The sequence below is a fragment of the Ophidiomyces ophidiicola genome (genome assembly GCF_022830035.1).
Source record: "Ophidiomyces ophidiicola strain CBS 122913 chromosome Unknown scaffold_3, whole genome shotgun sequence".
Lineage (NCBI taxonomy): Eukaryota > Fungi > Ascomycota > Eurotiomycetes > Onygenales > Onygenaceae > Ophidiomyces > Ophidiomyces ophidiicola.
In genome coordinates, this window is record NW_026054643.1 from 335,865 (window position 1) to 359,820 (window position 23,956).

A 23,956-nucleotide genomic window follows, 5' to 3' on the forward strand; every position below is an offset into this window, starting at 1 on the left:
ATGTCTAGTACCGGTTCGATACACTCCAGAAGGCAGTCTGTTAAACCCAAACCTTTGATTCCTAGAGCTACGACAAACTCGACCTCTTCGAGAAATGAAGGTATACGGCGGCAAGACAACGTGATAAATAATGGAAAGAAACTATTGGGTTCCGCTAAGCCACCCTTCCCTTTGGGCATTGGCGTACAGTCCCTGCCACGAAAGAGCTCGTTATCGTCAAAAAATAAGGCATTTCAACTTACCGCAGGACTGTCGCCGAACTATTCAACCTCAGGCTGCTCAGATGATCTATCTCACAAAAACCCTCTACGACGGAAAGCACCGTCCATTGAACGCCACGTTGGGCGTACTCGCTCACGATCGCCGTCGATACCACTTGATATGCCTCGGAAACCTGTGCTTCAAAAACTTACGCAATCTCATATTATAGCTCCGCCATCGCCATCCGCCCCGCTTGACTCATCTCAAGAGCCTAGTAGTACCTATCCTCCTCCTGAGCTATCAAGATTAACTACCACTATCAATACTATAGACCTTCCCCCGCCAACTCCCAACTTCACAAGCGATAGCAGTGCTTCAACGAGATATTCGGATTCCCCAGGGCCTTGGAGCAGTAGGACATCGACTCCCACGTCACTATCCTCGTACTCACCTGGACTTACACATTCTACAAAAGTCAGCACTCGTCTTAGACAACCCAGCCCATCTTTATTTCGAAGCCATCCTCCTCGTTATCATGTTTCTGGTGCTTCCTATCCCGGTGCCACTCCAGATATACCCATCTTTCCAAAGGTACCAAAAAGATCTCAAACGGAACCGGTTCGAGTAACCGAGTCCAGACTACCAACTAAAATTTCAGGTGTATCTACAAGGTCGGAGGTTCCTCGCTACGAAACGTTGCAGGAACCATCTATTGAGCCAACAGTCGCCGAAACAGCAAAGCAGATTGGAAGAATTAGAGGGATATCTGGAAAGAGCCATGAATTGTTACCAGCCAAGCGCTCTCAGAAGCCTGGACCAGTGCGAAATCCAAGCTCGGTGGTGTCGTCCAAATATCCTCATCGACCTAGTCGTGCTGGTACTGAACCATTACAGATGGAACCTCCACCTGTGGTCCATAGCGCTTTATCGTCATCACGGACATTAGAGCACAAACGCCATGGCTCAGTTGAAAGTGTTACGTTATACAAGCCTACGAGAGATTCCATTTCCTTTGGCAACAGTTCAGCAAATCGTGCGGATTCCTTTCGAAAGGCGTCACCTCAAATACTCCACCCACCACCATCTCCCAATAATTTTGCACGGCCCAACCCACGCTCGAATATTTCAACTCCTTCCTCTCCACCCCCCCTAAAGAGTCAATCCGTACCAAAAAAGGAATGCAAGGATCTCAGAAATACGAAAAGTGAATCTAAAGATGTTGGAACAAGACGCTTCGGGTTTTTTCAAAAACGATCCAAAACGCCTCTGGATATGCCCCCGCCAGAACAAGCAAGTAAACAGGCTCGCCGAGGACCGGTGGCCGGTACAGGCCACGAGGGCTACGGTAAATATTCTACCCGTGGAAGAAGAACTAGTATTGGAAGCAATTCCAGCCGGGCCAGGTCTACAAGTACCAATGGCTCTACCAGCAACTTAAGTCAGGCCCATCCTGAATTGGACGATTTTTTACTAGACCGTTTGGAACCAGTTATTATTACAGGCGGCACATTGGGGCGAACTGACAGCAAACAAAGTGTGAGTGATCAAAGCATTGCTTCTAGTACAAACTTAAGTGCATCTACACACCCACGGCGATTCTACACTCAATCGTCGGAATCTTTGGTTTCGGCGGAACGCTTGGTCCTTTCTCCGGAGCCTATGAACGCCACAGCTACATTTCAATCAGATTTGAAAGGCAGCTCTTCTCCACGTGTGACAATCGAAAAAAGGCGTTCAGTCCGCAGATTTGGTTTCTTTGATAGGAATAGCCGCGATGGATTTCTTTCCATAAATACTGATATCCCTAAACTGGCGTCTCCCCTTAACAGCTCCAATACTTGCCATACTTCGATGTCGCAATCTGACGCGTCAATACTAACCAGAGATAATGATAATCTGGATACTAAGGAGACTAAGAAAAAGTCCCAAATGTTCGGGAAATGGAACTTTTTTCAACGAACCCACCAACTTCGTCGAAAGGAGCATTTTACCAAGACAGATCTTGCTTCTGTTTCTACACTTCCAGTGACGGTATCCCAGGTTCCTACTACACGAGTCGTTGCGCATTATGCGCTCCTTGATGACGATCAACTTGACTCCGACTCTCTGGAGGATATTCTTCATAATATTGAGGAATCATCGCCAACGGAAGAAGAGGTGTACGAACCCCCGACAGTGTGTATAAAAAGACAACAATCGGTTCTACTACCCGCTCCACCAACTTTACCTGAATGCAAAGCTGAGAGACGCCCACCGTCGCCGAAAGTGTTTTTTAATAAGAATATGTCACCCGATACGCAACCGGCAGCCAACAAATCTCATCGTCCGGCACGTCTTAGATCCATCGGCCGTATCCCCAGAGTTACAGTGCGAGACGATAGGCAGCATAAACCTACACCACAGTCATTTTCGAGACCTTTTTGTCGAGCAGATATGCCATCCATCACGGCAACATCCGATATAAATATCCCTAAAGCCGATGGTTATTTTGCCCTCGGTAGTTGTACTGAACCTGATCGCTTGTCCTTTGCACCTCTCCCGGGTCCCAATATTCAGAATACTCCGCCTACACGTCAGCCCTTTGATTCTGAGTTCTTAATTTTTTCTCCTCGCAATAATTCTGAAGCTTCTGAATCCACCAGTACCGATAGCCAAAATAGCCTCAAGGCTATAACCGCGGTCATCCCCCCGCCAGAGTCACAGCTGATGGAAGATGAGATCTGGGACGAATACGACGATTTCATTGACAAGGTTCTAACTCCACCTGCGGTAGAAGAAGGATCATCGGGCCGGGGCTCGTTTCAGTTAGCCACCCGGGCAAGCCGAGCTCTCCAGGCCGGTTTAAACTCAGTGACTGATCCTAAATCGTCTTGTCTCTCAGAATGCTCAGTGGCAACAACGCCTATTTCATCTCTGCCTACTGATTCCGTGCATCTTAGTCGATCAATGGTGATTTCGGCACTACATTCGTCCTCTATCGCCCCCTCTACCCCTTCTTCGCCCAACGACTCCTGTTCAAATGATGCTAGACCCAGCCAGGGCACTGATCTAGCCATTCTTGATGACACGGCGTCGCATCAGAGCCATCAACGGTCTGTATGGAATGAGCCAGAGAACAAGGGACCTGATCGCCAACAAAACACTGCTCTATTGGATATTGCAGAACGTAAACGACTTGGTGCCCTCGCTCAAGCGAATTTGCGATCAGGATCACTTATGACAAGTCGATGGCTGTCATTTGGCCGGGTGCTATTCAGCCCTGCTCAGAGTCATGTGCGAACGCAAGATCAATCGCGTATCCTGGTTATTGATGGTCTCGGTAACGATGATTGGTCTTTTTACTGTGCTTTAACATACCCGACAGCTACCGTTTATAATCTCAGTGGGCTACTTTCTCAATCTAACTGTAGTAACCCTGCAGCCTGGGACCCTCCCACAAACCACCACTCTGTTCATCATTCTAATTTCGAGAATCCGTTTCCATTCCCCAAGGGCTTTTTCACTGTTGCAATACTGCGATTTCCAGCAGCCGGTTCAGAAGCTGGCTTAAAGAAAATGATTTCGGAATGCCGTCGTGTTCTTCGTACTGGAGGTTATCTAGAGATGAGTATTTTGGACGTTGATATGGTCAATATGGGAAGCCGAACACGCAAAACCATACGAACTCTTAAAGAGCGCATCATGACCACAGATCCAAATATCAGTCTCAAGCCTACGAGCGATAATGTCCAGAGACTACTCGGAAAACGTGGATTTCAGAACCTCAATCGATGTGTGGTTGTCGTTCCTGTTGCAGGTACAATTCTGCGGTCTTGGGATACGTCTAGCTCTGGTCGTTCCATTATACCTACTAGTATAGCTACACCAAACAACTCCATGCCGTCGAAGTCGGCATCCGCGATTCCCGACAGCGATAGTCACAAGAGACCATTTTCGGACGACGCCAACCTTTCACTGGGCGATTTGTTATCAGACCCATCTCCTTCAGCATCTAACGATGAGAACATCACCAAAATTGTTGCCAGGGTCGGGCGCTGGTGGTATACCCGGTGCTATGAAACACCAGTTTTGGCGGAAGGGAACCTTGACGGAAGCATCTGGGCCGATCGGCGGGTTCTACGAGAATGCCAGAGACACGGAACTGGGTTCAAGCTACTAATCGCGTATGCTCAAAAGCCCAGTGAAGTAAATCGAAGAACAATGAGTGTGTGACGGAACATTGCCATAATCCCTACGACAATTTGTCTATTTCAACATTTCGGTCCCAAATTTTAGTATCCTACGAAGTTACACGGCGTATTACGATGTCTACGACGTTTATGACTCTCCATGATATATATGAAGCGAAAAACATCCCACACTTATACCTTTTTATCGTCACTATGCCCTGTATCTTACTCCCCTTTCCCTTCTGATACCCGGGCTGGCCCGCTTGGCTTTGGATTAGAATCTAATCTATTTGTTCTAATATATTTGTTATTTTCCCCGTTCCAGAGACATGCGATGTTTGAGCGCTTAGGCATACCGGCGGTGAGCAATTGGTTCGATTTTCTCCTTTGCTTTTTGGGACGACTTCTTGTTTCCGCTGCTTTGACTGCATAGCCGGGAGATTAATTGTGGAGCCTCCAGATTGTTGTAACTACGAGATAGCTGTTCCTTGCAGCAGTTTTGCCTCTCGACTGGTTGCATTGCATACATATATTCCAGATATAGTTAATCATTAATGAATATTATTTCAATATACTCAGGTTGCTTCCGGGTGGATTCGTTGTTCTTCTAGGATTCTATTCATATCATCGTGTTCTTGATATGTTTTCTCCGTGGAGTTCGATTGTGGCTACTATTATTAGAACTCGCTTGCTAAGTTAGTTATGTACTTAGTTAAGTAACCTACCTAGCCAAGGGTTGTTAATTATGGCGAATTAACCTAGAAATAATGCTGTGTTAACTTCGCTCCCTGTCGCTGCAGCAGCGCGTCCTTTATTGCGATCCAGACCGGCGCGCAGTCTCGGCTAGTTGGCTACGGAGTACGGAGTAGTCAACTTGTCAACTATCTCAGGGGCGAGAGTGGCTAGCAGCACAGGAATTAATAATATTATTGGAAGACGAGCGGGCATCACATCCAGTGTTCCGCAAAAACGGTTCGTCACTTAATTAATTTATCTGAGTCGTCGCTATATACAAGTTCATAAAGAAAGTTTACAAGAAAAAGGCTAAAGAAAACGCCGTCATTAAACTTCCAGCTCTGAGACCTGAAACCGCTCGGGCCAAAGCTTGGGCTGCTGTTTGTTTGTTTCTTAAACAGCGCTGGACATTCGCATGTTTCGAAATAATTACCAGTCCTCACTTCATCCATAAAACCAGTATTGCGCAATATATTTAACTTGGAACTGCGCAGGCATGTTCTTGCAGGTGGCAGGCGCTTTACCAGAGGTAGTTTTCACACGGTAGACACTCTGAGACAGGTAAATTAGTCTTGTTATAGGACCAGAAGACTGTAGAGTAGCGAGTAAGAGGTACATACCTGGAGTCCAACGCCATCTACTCGGTTGAGCAGTAGCCAATCCACGTTCTCGCTGGAAGGAGCAGGAACCTTCGCTGCTACCGAAACAAGGACGTACTCGTCATGACCATCTTTTCGCAAATCAAACATCGGAACAGGGCCAGCGAAGTAATGATTGCCCACGACTTTCAAGTTCAGGTATCTGGAGGCTAAATAGTTGACCATATCGGTGGGTAGTCGAACAGCTGCATCTGAAATAAAGTCCAGCATCTGAGAATATTTTGTAACCGCGCAGGAAGCGTCATAAATGGTAGCCACAGCGCCAAGTAGCGCAGGCTTCGTAGACTCTGTTGAATCTGCGCAAGTATAGTTCTGCGTTCCGATACCGAGCGTGATGAATTTGAGCTTCAAGTTTGAGGCAGCGGCAGGGAGCTCGGCACCCTTGCCCGTCTGCGGTAACGAAGCGTTGGAGACGCTGCATTCTGGCTTGCCTGGGTCTCGACGGAGGAGGCTGAGAGTACTGCCGGTAGCCGAGGCGGATGCATCCAGCTCAATTGGGGCGCAGGCGGCACCCAAGATGAAGAGAGAAGAGGAGATGAGGCGCGGAAGATGCATGGCTGCGGTCGAAGAGGACGGGGGGGCAGAGGGCGCTCGATGGAATGATGCAGGTGGATTGTTGCGAACCAATGCACGAGCTGCTGACTCGAAGAGCAGGCTCGAGGTTTATATAGCCCGAATAGGAGTCCATCAGATGCGGGAAATTGCTCATAGTCACCTCTCACGCGGCGCCGCATCTGTAACACGTTCGTCCGTTTTAGTTCGTTCAACATGTCATTCTAGGTGCGGCCAGCAAGGGTAGCTAGTTAGTGCAGCAGCGGCCTTTGCCCGCAAAGCCGATAAGAAAAGAAAAAATAGACTCCGTGCTGTCTTTGAAGACAGGCACTAAACAAGCAGGGGATGCGGGTTTGGCATCCTTGATGCCGTTCGCAGGCCAGCAATCCCGGCCTCCAGGCAAGGATCAGGAGGGCCTTGTCCCCTCCAGCCAAGGGCAAGCTAAGAAAGGCGATTTTGCTAAAATTGGTGTCGGTGGGGAAGAAATGGCGGCGCGTAAACTGATCAGAATGGGCGGCCAGACCGGCTCTCACGAGGCATCGCCAGCCATCGTAGGCCGTTTTGTGATCGGTCTCGCTTCGCGGGTGGCGTCTGGGTTGTTTTTTGCTGGAAACCCAACACCCTGCAGAAATTCACGACAGGTTCGTCAGTATGGCGCCGGGACGTTCAGGGCTGTCATGAAGAGGAGATCTTCGCTGTCGATCGGGATTCTGGAAGCCTGCTCAGACCGGCAGTGATGGACATTCAGCCCTTTGTGCTTGCGATCGCGCATAGGCTCTGAGATGCTTCTTTGGGTCAGCGAACAGATGATCCATCCTATCGAGTCTTCTCGTCTGGACTCTTGAAACGTGCGTTTCATTATGTTTTTCATGGCCTGCTGCTGGCATGTACTCTGTAGTGCCGTTTCTTAACCCGGTTAAGCGTTAGTGGTGTAGCTATGCAACGGTTTACGCTTAAGAGGTACAACTGAAGCTTAAGCACTCAAGGAGACTTTCGCAAGAATACGCTTTTCATAACTTCACCCCCGCAATATACATGCATTCCACTTGTCTCAGTTCCAGTTCCTTTCTGTAGTTCAGTCCAACCACCGCTGCTCTGAACGTCACTAAGTGTAGTGCAACTCCGTGGGCTGCTTTTGTCATCATCCTAAATATGTTTAGCCATGATATCCCCACTCCTTAATAGTGGAGGGTTCCGCCGATGACGGAACAAAATCGTTGGAAGAAAATTTATTCAACTTCCCGTTTTCTGCAAAAATTGCAATGGTAGCAAGATGCCCTGAGAAAGTCGAATGCTTGAGTTGTACTCCGTACACGAGCTTCTTCTCAAATACAGTATCGATAAGCTGAAATGTTGTATTGAGCGACTGATCACCCGACCATTGATCCCATAAAAAACCAAAAAGCTGTATCTAAAAATACCGAATAAACTGCCTTCCTGGCATTAAAGTGTTTTTTCTTAATAGAAGATAGTCTGATAAAGTGACAAGTTAACCTATTTTCATTCACCTAGGGTAGCTTGGGGGTGGATATGAGCAATTTAGAATAGCCAATTGCCTGCAGATAGATAAGTCCACTAGATCAATGTATAATTCACTGAATGCCAGGAGGTTTTATTTTTTGTAGCCAAATCTGTATTTAATCTCAAAATATTCTGATATTAACGAGATCACCGGGTCACCTGTATAGGACTATGGGATATTCGCATCTGTAGCCCGATTATCAAACAGAGGCAAAGGGAATATTAAAATGTCTGCGAAGGTCATTTGTTATGAAAGTTCATATAACTATCAAGGTTTGACCGGCCAAGCCTGAGTGATGACATAGGTATATCAGCAATTATGAGTCTGAAGAGCCGTCGTGAGTATGAAATGATAAAAATAACAATACTTTGTGCGGAGTACTCCAAAAAATATATGGATGGATGCACTGCTTAGTTATATTCATTTGTTAGTTATATAAGCGGATTGGCACCTTGATTAGTAATTCGCACATCACTAGTGATCATTAGTTAGTTAGTAAGCAACCACTTCAACTTCTGTCGAACCGCGAAATCATCATCGACGCGGCGATACGAAGACAACAGCATCCAGCGTTTGCGAATCGACCAAGAACCTAGGCCTGCTTCATCTATGCTATCAGGGTTGTCGAATATTTTGGTCTGAGTCCTCTCAGTTGCCACCATGTCTGATGGTACGTCGAATGAGCATCCGCCGCTTCTGCTGAAACTAACCCCTTCATGTCCAGCTGAGTTCGATACCATTAAGCGCCTTCAGGCAGAGCGCAATGCTCTAGCTGCAGCCAAAAAAGGTTCAAAGACTTTTGATCCGTCCAGCCAACGAACTGACGTTAACACAAAGGCCTCATTGACCGAATCCTTCGACACCACCCTCTATGATCGTAATGGCGCCAACAAATTCGAAGGTTACCATGCCTCTATTCCTGCTGACGATGAAGATGATGACATGGCAGATACGGATGGAGATCGCGGCCATCGACTTGTCGGGCAGTATACTGCAAGTAAAGATCAGATGAATGAATTCGCCAGTGGCAAAGGCGTCGAAGAAGAAGATATTCTTTTGGGTCGTGAAAAGGCTGCCAGAATATCAGAAAGAGAAACTGACTATCAAAAGCGACGCTTCGATCGTGGAACTCTTACTCCGACTCGTGCAGACCCATTCGCGGAAAATGGCAATGCAAACGGAGAAGCTACAGGCCATACCTACCGTGAGATTATGGCTCTCCGGGAACTCGAAAAAGAAGAAGAGCGAGTTCAGAAAATTATTACAGAAAAGCAAGCAAATGGGCAAGATGGTATCGTTGAACATGAGGCTACTCTTACAATTGATGAAGGGAATAAAGAAAACCAGGATGCGGTTTCTGCCGTATCTGTTACTACTGGTAGAAAAAGGAAGCAAAGATGGGACGTGGGATCTGAAACATCAACTCCCATGGAGAGCGAAGAAACTTCTGAAACTAAACCAAAGCGATCGAGATGGGATCAGACTCCAGCCCCTGCTACGCCCTCAGATGCCCCCAAAAGGAGATCAAGGTGGGATCAGGCCCCTTCTCTGACTGCGGCTACACCTGTGGGGCAGCCAGGTCTTGCGACTCCAATGCACCCTTCTGCTCACCCCCTGTTACCCGCAACCTTTGGATCGGACATCTCCGCACGAAACTCGGTCCTTTCTGACGAAGAGTTGGATTTAATGCTCCCTTCTGAAGGATACAAGATCCTTGAACCTCCGCCCGGGTATGCGCCAATTAGAAACCCTGCCCGAAAAATGATGGCTACGCCGGTACCTGTTGCCAGTGCTAGTGGAATTGGGGGGTTCATGATGCAAGAACCTGAGAACGCTCGCCTTATGAGTAAGCAGTTACCGACTGACATTCCCGGAGTTGGTGATTTGCAATTTTTCAAAACCGAAGACATGCAATACTTTGGTAAGCTTGTTGATGGGGCAGATGAGAATACTATGTCCGTGGATGAGCTTAAGGAGAGAAAGATCATGAGATTACTTCTAAAAGTTAAAAACGGAACGCCTCCAATGCGTAAAACGGCCCTACGTCAGCTCACAGATAACGCACGACAGTTTGGAGCTGGTCCGCTTTTCAATCAGATTTTGCCGTTACTGATGGAGAAAACGCTTGAGGACCAGGAACGCCATCTGCTGGTCAAGGTAATTGATCGTGTTCTGTACAAGCTTGATGACCTTGTACGGCCTTATGTTCATAAAATCCTTGTTGTCATTGAGCCGCTTCTCATTGACCAGGATTATTATGCCCGCGTGGAGGGTCGAGAAATTATCTCTAATCTTAGTAAAGCAGCAGGCCTTGCACATATGATTAGCACCATGCGACCTGATATTGACCATGTTGATGAATATGTACGAAATACCACTGCACGCGCCTTCGCCGTTGTTGCATCCGCATTAGGCATTCCAGCTCTGCTCCCTTTTTTGAGAGCTGTGTGCCGCAGCAAAAAGTCATGGCAAGCCCGACATACTGGTGTCAAAATTGTTCAGCAAATTCCAATCCTTATGGGTTGTGCGGTTCTACCCCATTTACAAGGCTTGGTGGATTGCATTGGGCCGAATCTCAGTGATGAGCAAGCAAAGGTTCGGACTGTGACTAGTTTAGCGATTGCTGCGCTCGCAGAAGCTGCAAACCCCTATGGTATCGAGAGCTTCCAGGATATTCTTGGCCCTTTGTGGATGGGCGCACGGAAGCAGCGCGGGAAAGGTCTAGCCGGTTTTCTCAAAGCCGTGGGGTATATCATTCCCCTAATGGATGAAGAAGGAGCAAATTACTTTACTAGCCAGATCATGGAGATTGTTCTTCGAGAGTTTTCATCACCAGATGAAGAAATGAAGAAGGTTGTTTTGAAGGTCGTCTCGCAATGTGCTGGTACCGATGGCGTTACAGCAGCATATCTGAAAGAGCACGTTCTCCAGGATTTCTTCAAGTCCTTTTGGGTTAGGCGCATGGCTCTTGACAGGAGAAATTTCCGTCAGGTCGTTGAAACTACCGTCGATCTTGGACAGAAAGTGGGGGTCAGCGAGATTTTAGAAAAAATTGTCAATAACTTGAAGGATGAAAGCGAAGCATATCGAAAAATGACAATTGAAACAATCGAGAAACTAATTGCTTCGCTTGGAGCTGCCGACATTGGCGAACGGTTGGAGGAGAGACTGATTGATGGAGTTCTTTTTGCATTCCAAGAGCAAAGCATTGAGGATATCGTTATTTTGAATGGTTTTGGAACCGTGGTCAACGCTCTTGGTACTCGTTGCAAGCCATACCTCCCTCAGATTGTCAGTACAATCTTATGGCGATTGAACAATAAGTCTGCAACTGTTCGCCAGCAGGCCGCTGACCTCATTTCTCGCATCGCAATTGTTATGAAACAATGTGGCGAGGATGCTTTGATGGGCAAATTAGGTACATTTCTTTATGAATACCTCGGGGAAGAATATCCCGAAGTCCTTGGTTCTATCCTTGGTGCTCTTCGGTCTATTGTCACTGTTGTCGGTATCAACCAAATGCAGCCTCCAATTCGGGATCTCCTGCCTCGACTGACACCTATCCTTCGAAACCGACATGAAAAGGTACAGGAAAACACGATTGATCTTGTTGGTCGCATTGCTGACCGCGGCCCCGAGTCTGTCAATGCTCGCGAATGGATGCGTATTTGCTTCGAACTTCTGGACATGTTGAAGGCTCACAAAAAAGGCATTCGTCGGGCTGCAAACAACACCTTTGGTTTTATTGCGAAGGCAATTGGCCCTCAGGATGTCCTAGCTACGCTGTTGAACAATCTTCGGGTCCAGGAGCGGCAGTCTCGTGTTTGCACGGCCGTTGCTATTGGTATTGTCGCCGAGACCTGTGCTCCTTTTACAGTCCTTCCAGCCCTCATGAATGAGTACCGTGTTCCGGAACTGAATGTTCAAAATGGTGTTCTAAAAGCTATGTCGTTCCTTTTCGAATATATCGGTGAGATGGCGAAGGACTACGTGTACGCCGTCACACCACTTCTCGAAGACGCCCTTATTGATCGTGACCAAGTTCATCGACAAACTGCAGCCAGCGTTGTCAAGCATATCGCCCTGGGCGTAGTTGGCTTGGGTTGCGAGGATGCAATGGTTCATCTCCTAAACCTTCTTTATCCCAATCTTTTCGAAACCAGCCCCCACGTCATCGATCGTATTATTGAGGCTATCGAGGCCGTTCGCATGGCTGTTGGTACAGGTATTGTGATGAACTATGTCTGGGCGGGATTATTTCACCCTGCTCGCAAGGTCCGCACACCATACTGGAGATTGTATAATGATGCCTATGTTCAAGGCGCGGACTCGATGATTCCGTACTATCCTTATTTACCAGAGGAAGGGTTGGCGAGGTCTGAACTGGCGATCGTTCTTTAAGAAAAATATCCAATGTATTTTCTCCTGCGGACTGATTATTCTGTTTTGGGCTAGCGATTTCATCATATTATCTTTTCCATGGCGCATTTTGATAATACCAGTATAATTGCCTTGCGGTTTCACGCTCCATAAATATGTGTACTGTTATTTAAGCAATGTTACCGTCACCTAGTAATAATCAAAATAGCTTTTCTCAAAGTAAACATCGACGCAACTTGCCATCGCATTTCTCATTGAATAAATCATTTGTACCTCACTTTCCTGGAAATATTTAGATGTGTTTAGCAAGGTATTGCGCCATACATGATGTTTGTACTATGCATTTCTATGTCTATCAAGTTCTAGAACGCCTATTTAAAATTCCCAGGGTCGTACAACAACAACCAGCCGATTGATTCACTGCGCAATACGCAACTGAGCCAATGACGTAGAAAGTTAGATCCCATCAAATATTTCAAATCCACCGTAGCAGACCGGATACAACCTCCGAAAAAAGAAACCAGAAAACAAGGAAGGGTGGCATAAGAAAAATGCTGTCGCCATCGTAGTAAATGGCCGGCTCTTATAGAACAATAGCCAACAAGACGAGTATCTGTTCTAGCTTGAGGAAAGTATAAAAGAAGCAAATACCACCAAAAATCACCTATTGATTTGTCAGATTCATTCATATCCTCTCATATTAACGAACGCCAAACAGGTGGCTAAGAGGTAGTAAGCACCAGATGGCTGAAATCGCCCCCAAGGTTCTCCTAGCATTTCGATGATCAGCCTTTTAGATGAATGCCGATAGGATTTAAAAGATCAAGAGACGGTATTTTGTCCGTGTCAACTCAATATAGTTGGTACCCATTGGATAAACTCCGCACGGGTGGTACAATGCACTTGATGGGTGCCCAGAAGCCTTCGCATGTCTTTTGCGTATCTGATCATCACGCAGGATTTCCAAATAAGGCTCAAGGTTCCAAGACGGCCTGCCGTGGGCCACATTCAACCGTCCTCCCCACCAGCACGAGGATGTATCGCTCACTTCTCCACCTTTGCCTGCGTCACCCTCTGATATGATACACTTCGCCCTCGCAGAATCCTATAACATATCCCGCGCAATTGGAGTTCCAAGGCCATTCTTGCCCTATCACCGGCAACAGTACGTTGCCTATGGAGCACATTCAATCTGCAAACCCTTGGTGGCATTGATAAGATAGATGGTTGGCGTCCTCTGAGTATGGGAGATGAGACGACACAGGAATTCGCAGAGCCGCTGGATTTCCATTAGAGAATTCACATGCGGAAAACGCCGTCTGCCGTAAAATCGGTAAAAGAGGGTGTTTCTCCATTCATAAATCCATACAAGAGGTCCTCTGGAGCGTAAGGGTCGTTGCTTAGGCTAAAGCCCGGCCCGAAAGTAGTTGGTTGCTCTAGCCCTTCGGGTATGGGAGATCGTGATGGGAACATACGCAAGATCGCATCGAGATCTAGCGATGACGGAGAATGAATGTCCACGCCTCGCGGTTCTTGAAATTTTATGTTAATCCTTGGTATTCGATGGGATGAAGGAGTTAAAATTGGTGCCATACCTGAAACTAATTTAATACCATTCGTAGCCATAATATTGCGGATAATGCTCGCGGGCTTAGAAATACCAACATTAGGTAGAGAAAGCTCATCCAAACTGTGTAAACTCGTGGACAACAGTGACGAATTCTCGGCAGGCTGGTCCCTCTCAGTAGCTGCTGCATTGCGAACATGGATTGTACATGCGACGTATACGGCATAGCTCATCAAATATGGTGCTCCTCGCAATGTGTACGTGGCCTGGTAAGCGACAACAATACTGGTAATATTCCTAGCTGCTGTAGAACACCTCTTCCAGGAACTAGCTGGGGGAACTGCGGAACGAAGATGGCCATCTGAGATGAACGGTCGATGCAGAAGGATAACGAGTGAGTGGTATAGCGCACTCAAGATCATGACATTAGGAGCTGGTCTCGCCTGTTGGGCGATCGGGTTATCCGACCAAGGCTCGAATTTGAGGTCAGTCGGAAGACTGTCTTTCCAAGAAATAAGGGCATCGTCTATAGATTGGAGACTAGCCCTGGCGTCGGCAGCTGTGGCACCAACCACGTAAAATCGATTGATAATTTTGGTCATTATCCTAGACAACAGGCACAACTGCTGGAATGTAGAAACCGAATGAATTGGAGTAGGGTTTCGTGGAATGCCAGCCATGTTCTCCGCTGGGATCAAAGGGTCGACATAAGGCGTCCACAGCTCCTTTTCCTCCATGGTGTCCATAAAATTCCGGGAAACATGAACATCTCGCAAATGGATGGTCATGGGCCGCCCAAGATACAAGCTCTGTAGCTTGTCGCAAATGAATGCACCCCAGAACACCCGTCTGCGGATCTCAATATCCTCTGCATTTGCGGTAGTGGCCTTGTAATCCAAGTGCAGCCCCAAATCGTACACCATGCGAAGCGCATAGCCCGTGTAGAGCCACCCTTTAGACGTGTCACCGCGCGCATTGTATGTCGATCCAAGAAGCAGTAATCCTACCAATGTTGCAATACTGGAAGAGTTCAGTAATGATCGTTCAGCCAGGAGCTGACCACAGCGGGCGAAGAACCGCCTTCCAGACGAAGTAGGATCAACAGGATTATCTCGAACCTCAATTCTCTGGGAGTACTTGCTAGAACATGCGAATATGGCAGTAATTAGGAATTCAGAACAATAGGGGCCGCTTTGGACCAAATCTCTCATGATAGCCGGGCGATAGGTGAGCAGGAAAGTGTGGTGCTGACGATTCCAATGGAGGTCGAGCAGGTGTTTGGCAAGCTCCATGGGGACCCCGAATATGTCCTGCCGGTAGCAAAGGTCATGTTCTCGCTGCCGCTGTAGGATTGCATTTGCGATCAGTTGGTTGCGGACATGCTCGGCAACCGGCAGCTCAGTGGGAAGAATTGGCTTGGTGGGACCCTGAAGAGCAGACGAGGGCCCAAAAGAATCAACCTTTCCGCCCTCGTCGATAGAAAGAAATGGCAGTACGTCGAGGTCCTCATCCGACGAGATGCCAGCGCCATCGTCGTCGGATGGATGTCCCGTTTCGGGGCGAGCGAGCTTTTTCTCATCTGATACGGCTGGAGTTGGGGAATGCCGCCTGAGAACAACGTTGCCATTTACAATGGGGACGGACTCTAGAATGCCGGGTACCTCGTCTGGAGACGCTCTCTTCAGCAGCAGAAGGACGTCCTCGAGCGCCTTCTTCTCGTTCTGCAGCGCGTTGACGATGGCGGTGGACGGCCTGGCCGCAGTCAGCACGCAGCTTCACCCACCGCAGCCTCACGCTGGGGGCAGATTGCTCAGCAAATAAATACCTCCGTTTCGGCGCCTCCAGCACGTACACACATTCCTTTTTCTGGGTGATGCACGAGCTGCAGCTGGGGCGTTGGGTATCGCACTTGATCTTCCTCGCGCGGCAAAACTGACAGGCCCGCGCCAAAATCTTCGGCTGGCTGGATTCGCGCTGTTTGGTCATGGTGCCTGGCCGTCAAACACAGCTCTGGCATCCTAGCTTCCCGCGGCGCTTCCACGACTTGTGTTTGCTCAGGCGAATTGCGGTGGCCGACGTCGCCTTTAGAGTTACGATGGTTATTCTTAGCAATCTCGACCCGCTGCCAGCGAATAGACTAGATTCGATTGTCAATTCCTTCAGTCATGCCACTGTCGGGCTGCGCTGGCTTCCTGCGATACACTCGGGTCTCGAAAAGCATGAGCTTGAGGGAGAATACGACTACAATCACCCGCCACTGTTGATGCCTGACGGATTACCTTGATCTCAACCCAGCAACACAGGGCCATGTTTCTCACAGGCCGAAGGTCTTTTGACTTGAAAGCGTCAGCCCTCGACATTCGACATTCGCCTGCAAATGTCTAAAAGATCGCGACCCGAGAACCGGATGTCGATACGGGACCAACGTGAGAACAGGTTTATGTGAACCAAGCCCGTTTTGACAAGGATAACAAAGAGCTGTATGATAACTGGACAGTTTAATTGCATGGTTACCTCACCGGCTAGCAGAACATTTTACAGACATACAGTTCACCAACGGAGTTTCTGAGATTGCCAGCAGTAATGTAGCCAAGGTACGGAGTACTCCGTACATTAATCCCTTTACCTAGATTGCAACATCGCACACGCAGGCGTTCCTCAACATAACTTTATACGGAACCCGGAGCCGGCAAACAACTATCCAGACATGTTTTTGACTTGGAAATCTCGCCAAAGCAACCGACTTGGTGGCGAAAATCCAACATACTAATGTCATCATTGACAATTGTAGTGCTTCCTCATTGGCATCCGTATCAAGATGTCCCCAAGCCTTTGCCCCATTCGACAAGTCGCTCGTGGGGCTGAAGAAAAATAGCACGGCTCCAGGTGGAAGCATGGCATCTTCAACAAGTGGCGTATTCTACTATATAGAAAGAAACGGCAATTTCAAGGGTTGTTGATGGTTTCCATCGGGATCGAATGAGTCGAACCCACCTTGTAACGCAAAATGAGACATCCGTAGTCTTGTGGGAAGCACAGCGTATTGTCTGTATTGCCGCCGGAGTAGTAATAGTGTTGTTGTTTAATTCTTGAGGCAAATGAGGATTCGATATGTCTGCTCGAAACTGGATAGGTAGCAGCACTATCTTGTGTATGAATCATTCCTCCCTGGCAATAATTTGAGGAGGTCAGATGGCACAAGGAGTGTAGTATTTCAAGGCATCTAGCGGCGACTGAGAAATTGCGCTTTCCTAAAATTGTCAAGCAGTACTACTGCAGTAGTAGGCATCCATGGAGGTTGTGCGTTGGCCTTCCGAAACAGTGCGTCTTGTCCTTTACTGGATCCATTTCCACTGCATCTGTCTTCTTCCGGCTGTTTCCGCCGACCTGTCAAACACCTTAATAGCAATTTATTATTAACAACACCATTTGGCGTTGCCTTCGACCCACAGATCAAGGGTGCTTGAGGTTTCATCCGTTGTGGGTGGTTGGAGATGAAAAACGGAAGCTTCTTTGGGTAAGCTGGTCGCTTAGTCAGATATCAAAATGATGAGTCAGCAACACACACACTCGCTAATCTCGCGATGCATCAAATTCGTGGGCAATTTTTTCCTGTGTCCGACAACGAAACGCCGCCGACCTCGTTCCTTCACACCCGGCTAGCTTTGCACCGACAGCTCCGACAAGCAAACACCTTCCCTCCGACACAATGGCCAAAGCTAAGAAGACCGGCGATACGTATGGGACCCGTGAAGCGACCTGTTTGAGCTAGAGCTACGTGCTAACCATTGTTCAACAGCCTCGCCTCCCGTCTTGCCCTTGTTATGAAATCAGGCAAAGGTAAGCGACTGCCCTTATTGTCGAATTGTTTGCAAATTCCGTGAGGACGGAGAAGAGGAAGAAGGAACATTTCCGGCTAACACACGAGTTTCCAGTCACCCTTGGAACTAAGAGCACCCTCAAGACGCTCCGCTCTGGCAAGGCCAAGTTGATTCTCATCGCTGCCAACTGCCCACCTCTCCGAAAGTCCGAGCTTGAATATGTACGTTGTCACGCTATAGAACTGCCTCGGCTGAAGCAAGACAAGACAGCAGCGCTAACATTTACATAGATGGCTATGCTTGCCAAATGCCCCGTTCACCACTTCGGCGGAAACAACGTGAGTTACCCAATTGCCCACGGATACATTGCTCAGAGAAGAAGTCGCGTGCAGTGACTTCGGAGAGCGAAGTCGCTCAACGAAGGCATCTTCTCTCGAGGAGTGCTGGAGAGCAAGATTGATTAACGGAAATACCATCACAGATTGAACTCGGCACCGCATGTGGTAAACTCTATCGCTGCTCTGTTCTGGTGAGTAATAAAGAAAAACGAGCTACTCTTTGAATGCATCACCCCATTGACGCGTATGCTTTTGCTTAGACTATCCTCGATGCTGGAGACAGTGACATCTTGAGCCGTGAGGCATAGATGTGGGGTAGCTGGGGGGTTGTGAAACAGTCGCGATCTAAAGAACGAGTGCGAGGATATCATAGGGCCCCCAAATACTTTGGGTCTTAAAAAAAAAGGGTCTCCGCGTTGTACACGCAGCTTCAGGTTCCAAGACGGGAGGGAGACAGCATTAGCGCTTGCATTATCACACATATTTGCGGGACGTTGGCTTGCATGTAACAAAAAGGTCACTAGTTATCATAGACTATCGCCTTATCAATTAAACAAAAAAGCCTACATGTTATATCACCAGCCTTTGTTTTTTTTTTTTCTTGTTCTTCGCTGCAAGATACACCGTGTTCGAAGTACCCCGTAGAGCAACCTTGTCCTCAAAGCACGGGAACACCACCTTCGTAAGCTTTCAGCTAGACGGCTCCAGGCTATCCCGATGCTAAAGTCTTGTCCTCTGGGCCAGAAGGTTTGTTGCGCATGATCTTCGCCCTCGCCCCAATAGCACACTCAGGTTGGAAGACACGTGAATCCTATCTTTTAAAAATTGTGGAGTTCATGCGTATGTATGAGCTTTTTTACCCCATAAGGTCTACCAATATGCCGTTTAAAATGGGGAAAAGGAAAGTAGAGGGCGGAGCTTGGAAATTCTAAAAGTAAGATGAATCATAAATCCCTCACCCACTGGTGTTTTCTTTCTCAGGGCTAATACCCAAAACACCTTCCAAGATGAAAGAGAAGTAGCACATTGCAGAAAAGCGGCGCACGATAGCTGCCTGATTATTGTTATTGTGCATGGAGTAGGGTGTGTGTTTTGTGATTGGTATGTTGATGAGTCCATTGTTGGTCGCGAATAGAGCAGCTCCCAACAAAGAATCGCAACGCCATCGGTAAACTATATGCTTCTGGCCGGAATAGAAGAAAGCATTGTCCTAGAGCAAGTGAGATAGGCTGGTATACTCCGTACCCATTTATGCAGTGCATGGATATCGGAGGACAATACCGATAGTAATAATTATTCTGCGACAACGCAGGATAGGGAATGCAGCTATCCGAAAAGGATAACCTCGCATGGAGCTGTTTTTTTTTTCTTTTTCTTTCTTCATCGTTTGCCACGACGTTTGAAAAACAGGATCTTTTGACCGATGGTAGTATCTGTGCTGTCCAGGGACCGGCAATCCTCCTCAAGCAGGGGTTTTTGCTCAGTTAAGCATTTTGCTCCCCGTTTGAGACAACAACTCCAGAGTGTCTGCGTAATCCGGGTATGTAAGAGCAATTTCGTACGGAAGTCAGGTATGGATAGAGAGCGGAGTACACATCCATACATCTCCGAAGCCAGGAAGGAAAAGATTCCTCAGCAGCAGCAGCCACAGTAGTGGCTTCTTGTGAAGCAGCTCCTCAACAATGTGGAACGGTTGAAATCCTTCTCGGTGATATTGTGGCTGGTATAGCAATCCTAGGAACGAGGTATCGTGGGTAGGCGGGCCTACAAGGAAGCAACTCATCCCTGCGGGAGTGCTTCATGTGCCATTTATTATTATTATTCACCGATAGATTTTCGTTATGCGACTGAAACGTGAGTTTCGAGCACATTCTGGCCTGGAACGTGATGTAGCACTCCATAGCGCGCAGCAGGAATCCTAATAGGAAATTTACCCAAGACAACAACAAGACAAAAATTTCGGCGTCCCTGGTCTTCCAGTGCAGCGCAGTGCAGCAGAATAGGGGGGCCGGTCCTGCAAGAGAGGTGATGTTATTTCTCCCCGGCGTCTTGTCACGCTTCGGCCTGAGAGGGGCCGACTGTTTTTAGAGGACCGGGGATCAAAACAACATGAGGGAGACGTGCACTTCGCCACCACGGGCTCCAGAACATACAAGCCTCTGGGCAGCGAGCGAGCGATAGATACCGGTGTGTTCCCGACAAGCACTGGCCGTACGAAAATACTCCGTCCGTCCTTCCCATCCACTAATCCTCCCATCCTCGTCCAGTTTTTTTTTTTTTTTTTTTGTTTTGCATTTACACATGTAGAACAGGGATATTGGGAGAAAGAGTCACAAGGGACGCGCGCAAGACTTACCACAGCCAGCAGTGCCAGGCCTTGGGTGTGGGAAAAGCACCGCTAGCCATCATTATTGGGTCAAAAACAGGGCGAGTCTGGTGCGATTCCTTTTTTTTAATTTTTCGGGGGTCGCGAGCGCTGGTTGGCGCGAAAAGGGTCGCACAGCATGTGCTGCTGCTGCTGCTGTTGCTTGCTGCTGGAGCTGGAGCTGGCGGTGGCAGAGAATGGGGCTTATTGGAGTAAATGAAAGAAGGATAATCAATACGACGGAGGTGGGATCTAGTTGCTGCATGCACGTGAGTCAGAGGGGGGGGGGGGGGGGGGGGGCGGCCAAAAAACGGATACTGGCACCGCGTCCCAGCGGGCGCGCAAACCCATTCTCGACGTCGCTGGCTGGCGCTGGCGCGGGCGGTGGTGGCTTTGCCTCCTTTTCTTCGCTGCACCGTATCTCTTCCCTCTCCCCCTTTTTTTTTCCTTTTGGGCTGTTCTTCCAGAACAATTCGCGCCGCCCTGGCTGCTCACCCGTCGCCACGATGCGCAGAGGCGTAACTCACCAGCTACGGAGTACCTAACTAGTTAACTAGCGGGCAGCCAGGGCGCGCCTGACGTCATGGGCGGCGACGGCGTGTTTCAGCATCAGCGGCACGCCGCCGTGCCCAGTTTGGCGACCCACGCCTGAACAGAGCAGCCGGGCCAGTGCAAACAGGCCAAACACAGCCGCCAGCCCGAACTGCCCTGCCCTGCCTTTCCCCCCCCCGTGCTACCCCCCTGCTGACCCCCCCAGTCCCAAGCACGGGGCACTCTTGATGCCTGCAGCCAACAAACCGTTACCTTTTAAGCGCTGCCATCAGGCCTTGGGGAGGAGATAAACGGTGCTTCTTGCGCCTTTGCACTGCCGCCGCTCCTCCGCGCCGCTTGCTGCTGAATGCTTCAATGTCGCTACGTGCGAAAGAATTAACTGCTAGCTAGTTACTGAAGCTGCTGCAGTAGCACTCCCTCTTCTTCCTTCTTCCATCCCGCGATTCCCCCTCCTTCCACGCCTGCTCCCCCTGGGCTTGGTACACTACTCTATTTTACTTTTCCTCGCGCACCACTTGACTACTCTATTATATACTACCACTCTCGAATGAGAAGGGGGGCTGTGTGAAAGCCTGTGGGGAACTGGTCTGGGCTTGGCAGTGTGTGATTCCTTCAATCTTGATCTATTATTTATTATATTATTATTGTAATTTTTCTTTCACGTTCTTGTCCCGGGTCGGTTCCATGCAGGACGTCCGCCCCGACCGGGCATGTAACCCTCATCTCTTATCTCAGCAGTGCGTGTGTGTGTGTCTGTGTCTTGTCCGCAGGACCAGGCCAGGGGGTGGGTGTTCTCACAGGCAAGACAAGACAAGCCATTTGTTGCAAGGGCCACCATCTCTCTCGGCGTGGGTGCAGGACAGCATTAAGCCTTGAGACTCGCCCGTTATCGGCTCTTCGCATCGATAAGCTAACCGCTTACCCCCGATTCGACACTTGTCCACACACACCAAACTATCGACAGAACCAACTGTGCCCCAAAAGAAAAAAAAATAAAAAAAGGGCGTGCCGGTTTCCCCAGAGACTTGTGGCTGGCGCTCCAGTTGCGGATCATAGGCTACCCGAGTTCTGTACGGAATATTCTCCGGGTCCAGCGCCGCAGTCAGCCCACGCCCATCTGGCTGACTGGCTCTTGGCTGAGGGCGCCGAAAGAGCTTAACCCAGAAAAAAGCGCTCTGGCGTTGGCACTGTAGCAGAGGGCAAAGTTTCAAGATATACTACGGTAATGTCCAGGTGTATTTAAGGTTAACGGATCCACCTTTAGCGCCAGATAGAGGGCGTACCTGTTCTGTACCTTACGCCCGCCCCCGTACCGCCGTTTGGTTGCCGTATTACCGTTCCGTAAGGAACCACTAGTATCCTAAACCGTCTTGTAACTCCAGCTGTGTCAGGATCTGGTGCAATGAAGGCGTATCCCGACTTGTTTAATATATATCCTCTTTTTGTTTCATCTCGCTGCCAGGCCTAGGATCCTTTCTGGTGATGCAGCTCCTGAGGCACAAAACGTGGGCGACGATGGGCAGTCCGGCTCGACAGGGTCAAAATGGCGATCTGCCGATATGGAGTTGCTTGTCCTGCAGCCGGCCGCTCTTCTTCCCGAGCTTGACAACCCGGTCGACTTGAAGCCATTGGGCGATCGTGGGGGACCCAAAAAAAAAAAAAAAAACAAAAAAGAAAAGGAGCTGTGATGATCGCCTTAAACTCAAATTAGACGTTAGAGACAGGAAGCAAAAGTATTCAGACGACTCGAGAGACAGGCTGGTGGCAGGTCCTTCGACGACTCGACAGGATCAGGATTAGTCGCGGAAAACCTGTCGCTTTCGAAATTGGGATTCGTCCTGGCCACACTGCGAAAGGAAGGAAAAAGGAAAAACAAAGGCTGAAAGAGAAAAAACCAAATTCGAAGATACATACCAATCGTGCTGCTGCATCGACCACCGGCATTAGTAACATGACCTATTTAGTGATCTTCGATCGTGGCGCTTTTCTGACAGCGCCGTTTCCAGCCTTGGGAAGATCATCGTCGAGAAAGAAGCTGCAATTAAGCGCCATTAGCTGTTTATCTGGCCTTGGGGGGGGGGAACAATCCCGCGCGCGAGCCTAACGCTTTCGAGAGCAACTCGCGCATCTGGGACGCCAGCGGATTTTAGCTTTCTTGGTCCACACAGCTCACCAGCAGCAGACTAGCCACTAGCTAGTTCGTAGTATATTGTTTAGGAGGAGGGGCGTCTGGTTCAACAGGGCAAGACAGCCTTTGACTCAGGGTGAGGATAGGTCTAACATAGCGATGATGCGGTGGGCAGCTGACTATGTGGCGAGGTAGCATTGTTGTCTCCTGGACCGTCACCGATACCACGGTGTGGCTTATGGCAAGTGAGCGAGCATGCTTCGCGTTTGGGGACAGTTGTAGCAAAAAACTTGGATTGCTTGGATGGTGAGGCAAGGAATCTGGCCGACTTTTTTCAGTGTTCGTCGCAGCGTAAAACATCGGTGTGATCAGAACCCAGCCAGCCGCGACAAGAGCATTATTGCATTATTATTCTTGTGCTGCCTTCAGTAGTAGTATAGAGTACTCCGTATCGGCAGCAGCACTACTAGGAGCAGGGGGGGGAGCGGCGGTCAGCCAGTGTAGGCAGGCAGGCAGTCGGCCGGGACGTCAGCGAACAGCGAGCGCGGGCGCCTCATTGGCTGCCCCGGGAGGGCAGTCTCCACCGCTGCGCGACGCCACCGGTCGCGTTAGCGAAGCTTACCCAGTCCGCGCTAGGCCGACTTGGGTAAGGTCGTGGTGCCTGACGTGCCCCCCTCCAGAGAGCGGCAGCGCGATGCCACAGCTACCGCTGCCCCCGCAAATTGGCGATGAACCTCCCGTCCATCGATCGGGACGGCCTTCTTCTCCGACTAACTAACGGCTCCTTCTCAGGAGCAGCAGCTGCTGCTGTTGCTGTTGCTGCTGCTGCTGATGACGACGACTCCAGTTTGCTATCTAGACGGAGTTTCACGCTGCTGAGCCGCCACCCGATCCTCCTCCGTCTGTCGTTCTCCTTTTCTACAACACTTGAACATGCTTGGTCTGCCCAGAGTTGGGCCCCAGCCTC

The 23,956-nt window shown here is 48.9% G+C and overlaps 5 protein-coding genes across 5 annotated transcripts; 3 read left to right on the plus strand and 2 right to left on the minus strand.

Moving 5' to 3' along the window:
• On the plus strand, positions 1-4,413 carry LOZ57_001164 (uncharacterized protein; the record flags this gene model as incomplete). The annotated part of the gene is made up of 1 exon (XM_049250256.1): positions 1-4,413. One exon carries the CDS (start codon positions 1-3, stop codon positions 4,411-4,413), a length of 4,413 nt encoding a protein of 1,470 aa, XP_049110616.1.
• Positions 4,414-5,549: 1,136 nt separating this feature from the next.
• On the minus strand, positions 5,550-6,319 carry LOZ57_001165 (uncharacterized protein; the record flags this gene model as incomplete). Its single annotated transcript, XM_049250257.1, has 2 exons — positions 5,550-5,657; positions 5,726-6,319. 2 exons carry the CDS (start codon positions 6,317-6,319, stop codon positions 5,550-5,552), a joined length of 702 nt encoding a protein of 233 aa, XP_049110617.1.
• Positions 6,320-8,498: 2,179 nt separating this feature from the next.
• prp10 (U2 snRNP component prp10) lies at positions 8,499-12,239 on the plus strand (the record flags this gene model as incomplete). Its single annotated transcript, XM_049250258.1, has 2 exons — positions 8,499-8,508; positions 8,563-12,239. 2 exons carry the CDS (start codon positions 8,499-8,501, stop codon positions 12,237-12,239), a joined length of 3,687 nt encoding a protein of 1,228 aa, XP_049110618.1.
• Positions 12,240-13,517: 1,278 nt separating this feature from the next.
• Positions 13,518-15,771, minus strand: LOZ57_001167 (uncharacterized protein; the record flags this gene model as incomplete). The annotated part of the gene is made up of 2 exons (XM_049250259.1): positions 13,518-15,537; positions 15,611-15,771. The coding sequence occupies 2 exons, from the start codon at positions 15,769-15,771 to the stop codon at positions 13,518-13,520; spliced, it is 2,181 nt and encodes a 726-aa protein (XP_049110619.1).
• Positions 15,772-17,494: 1,723 nt separating this feature from the next.
• Positions 17,495-18,252, plus strand: RPL30 (60S ribosomal protein L30; the record flags this gene model as incomplete). The annotated part of the gene is made up of 6 exons (XM_049250260.1): positions 17,495-17,523; positions 17,585-17,625; positions 17,721-17,827; positions 17,897-17,944; positions 18,088-18,135; positions 18,205-18,252. The coding sequence occupies 6 exons, from the start codon at positions 17,495-17,497 to the stop codon at positions 18,250-18,252; spliced, it is 321 nt and encodes a 106-aa protein (XP_049110620.1).
• Positions 18,253-23,956: the final 5,704 nt, after the last annotated feature.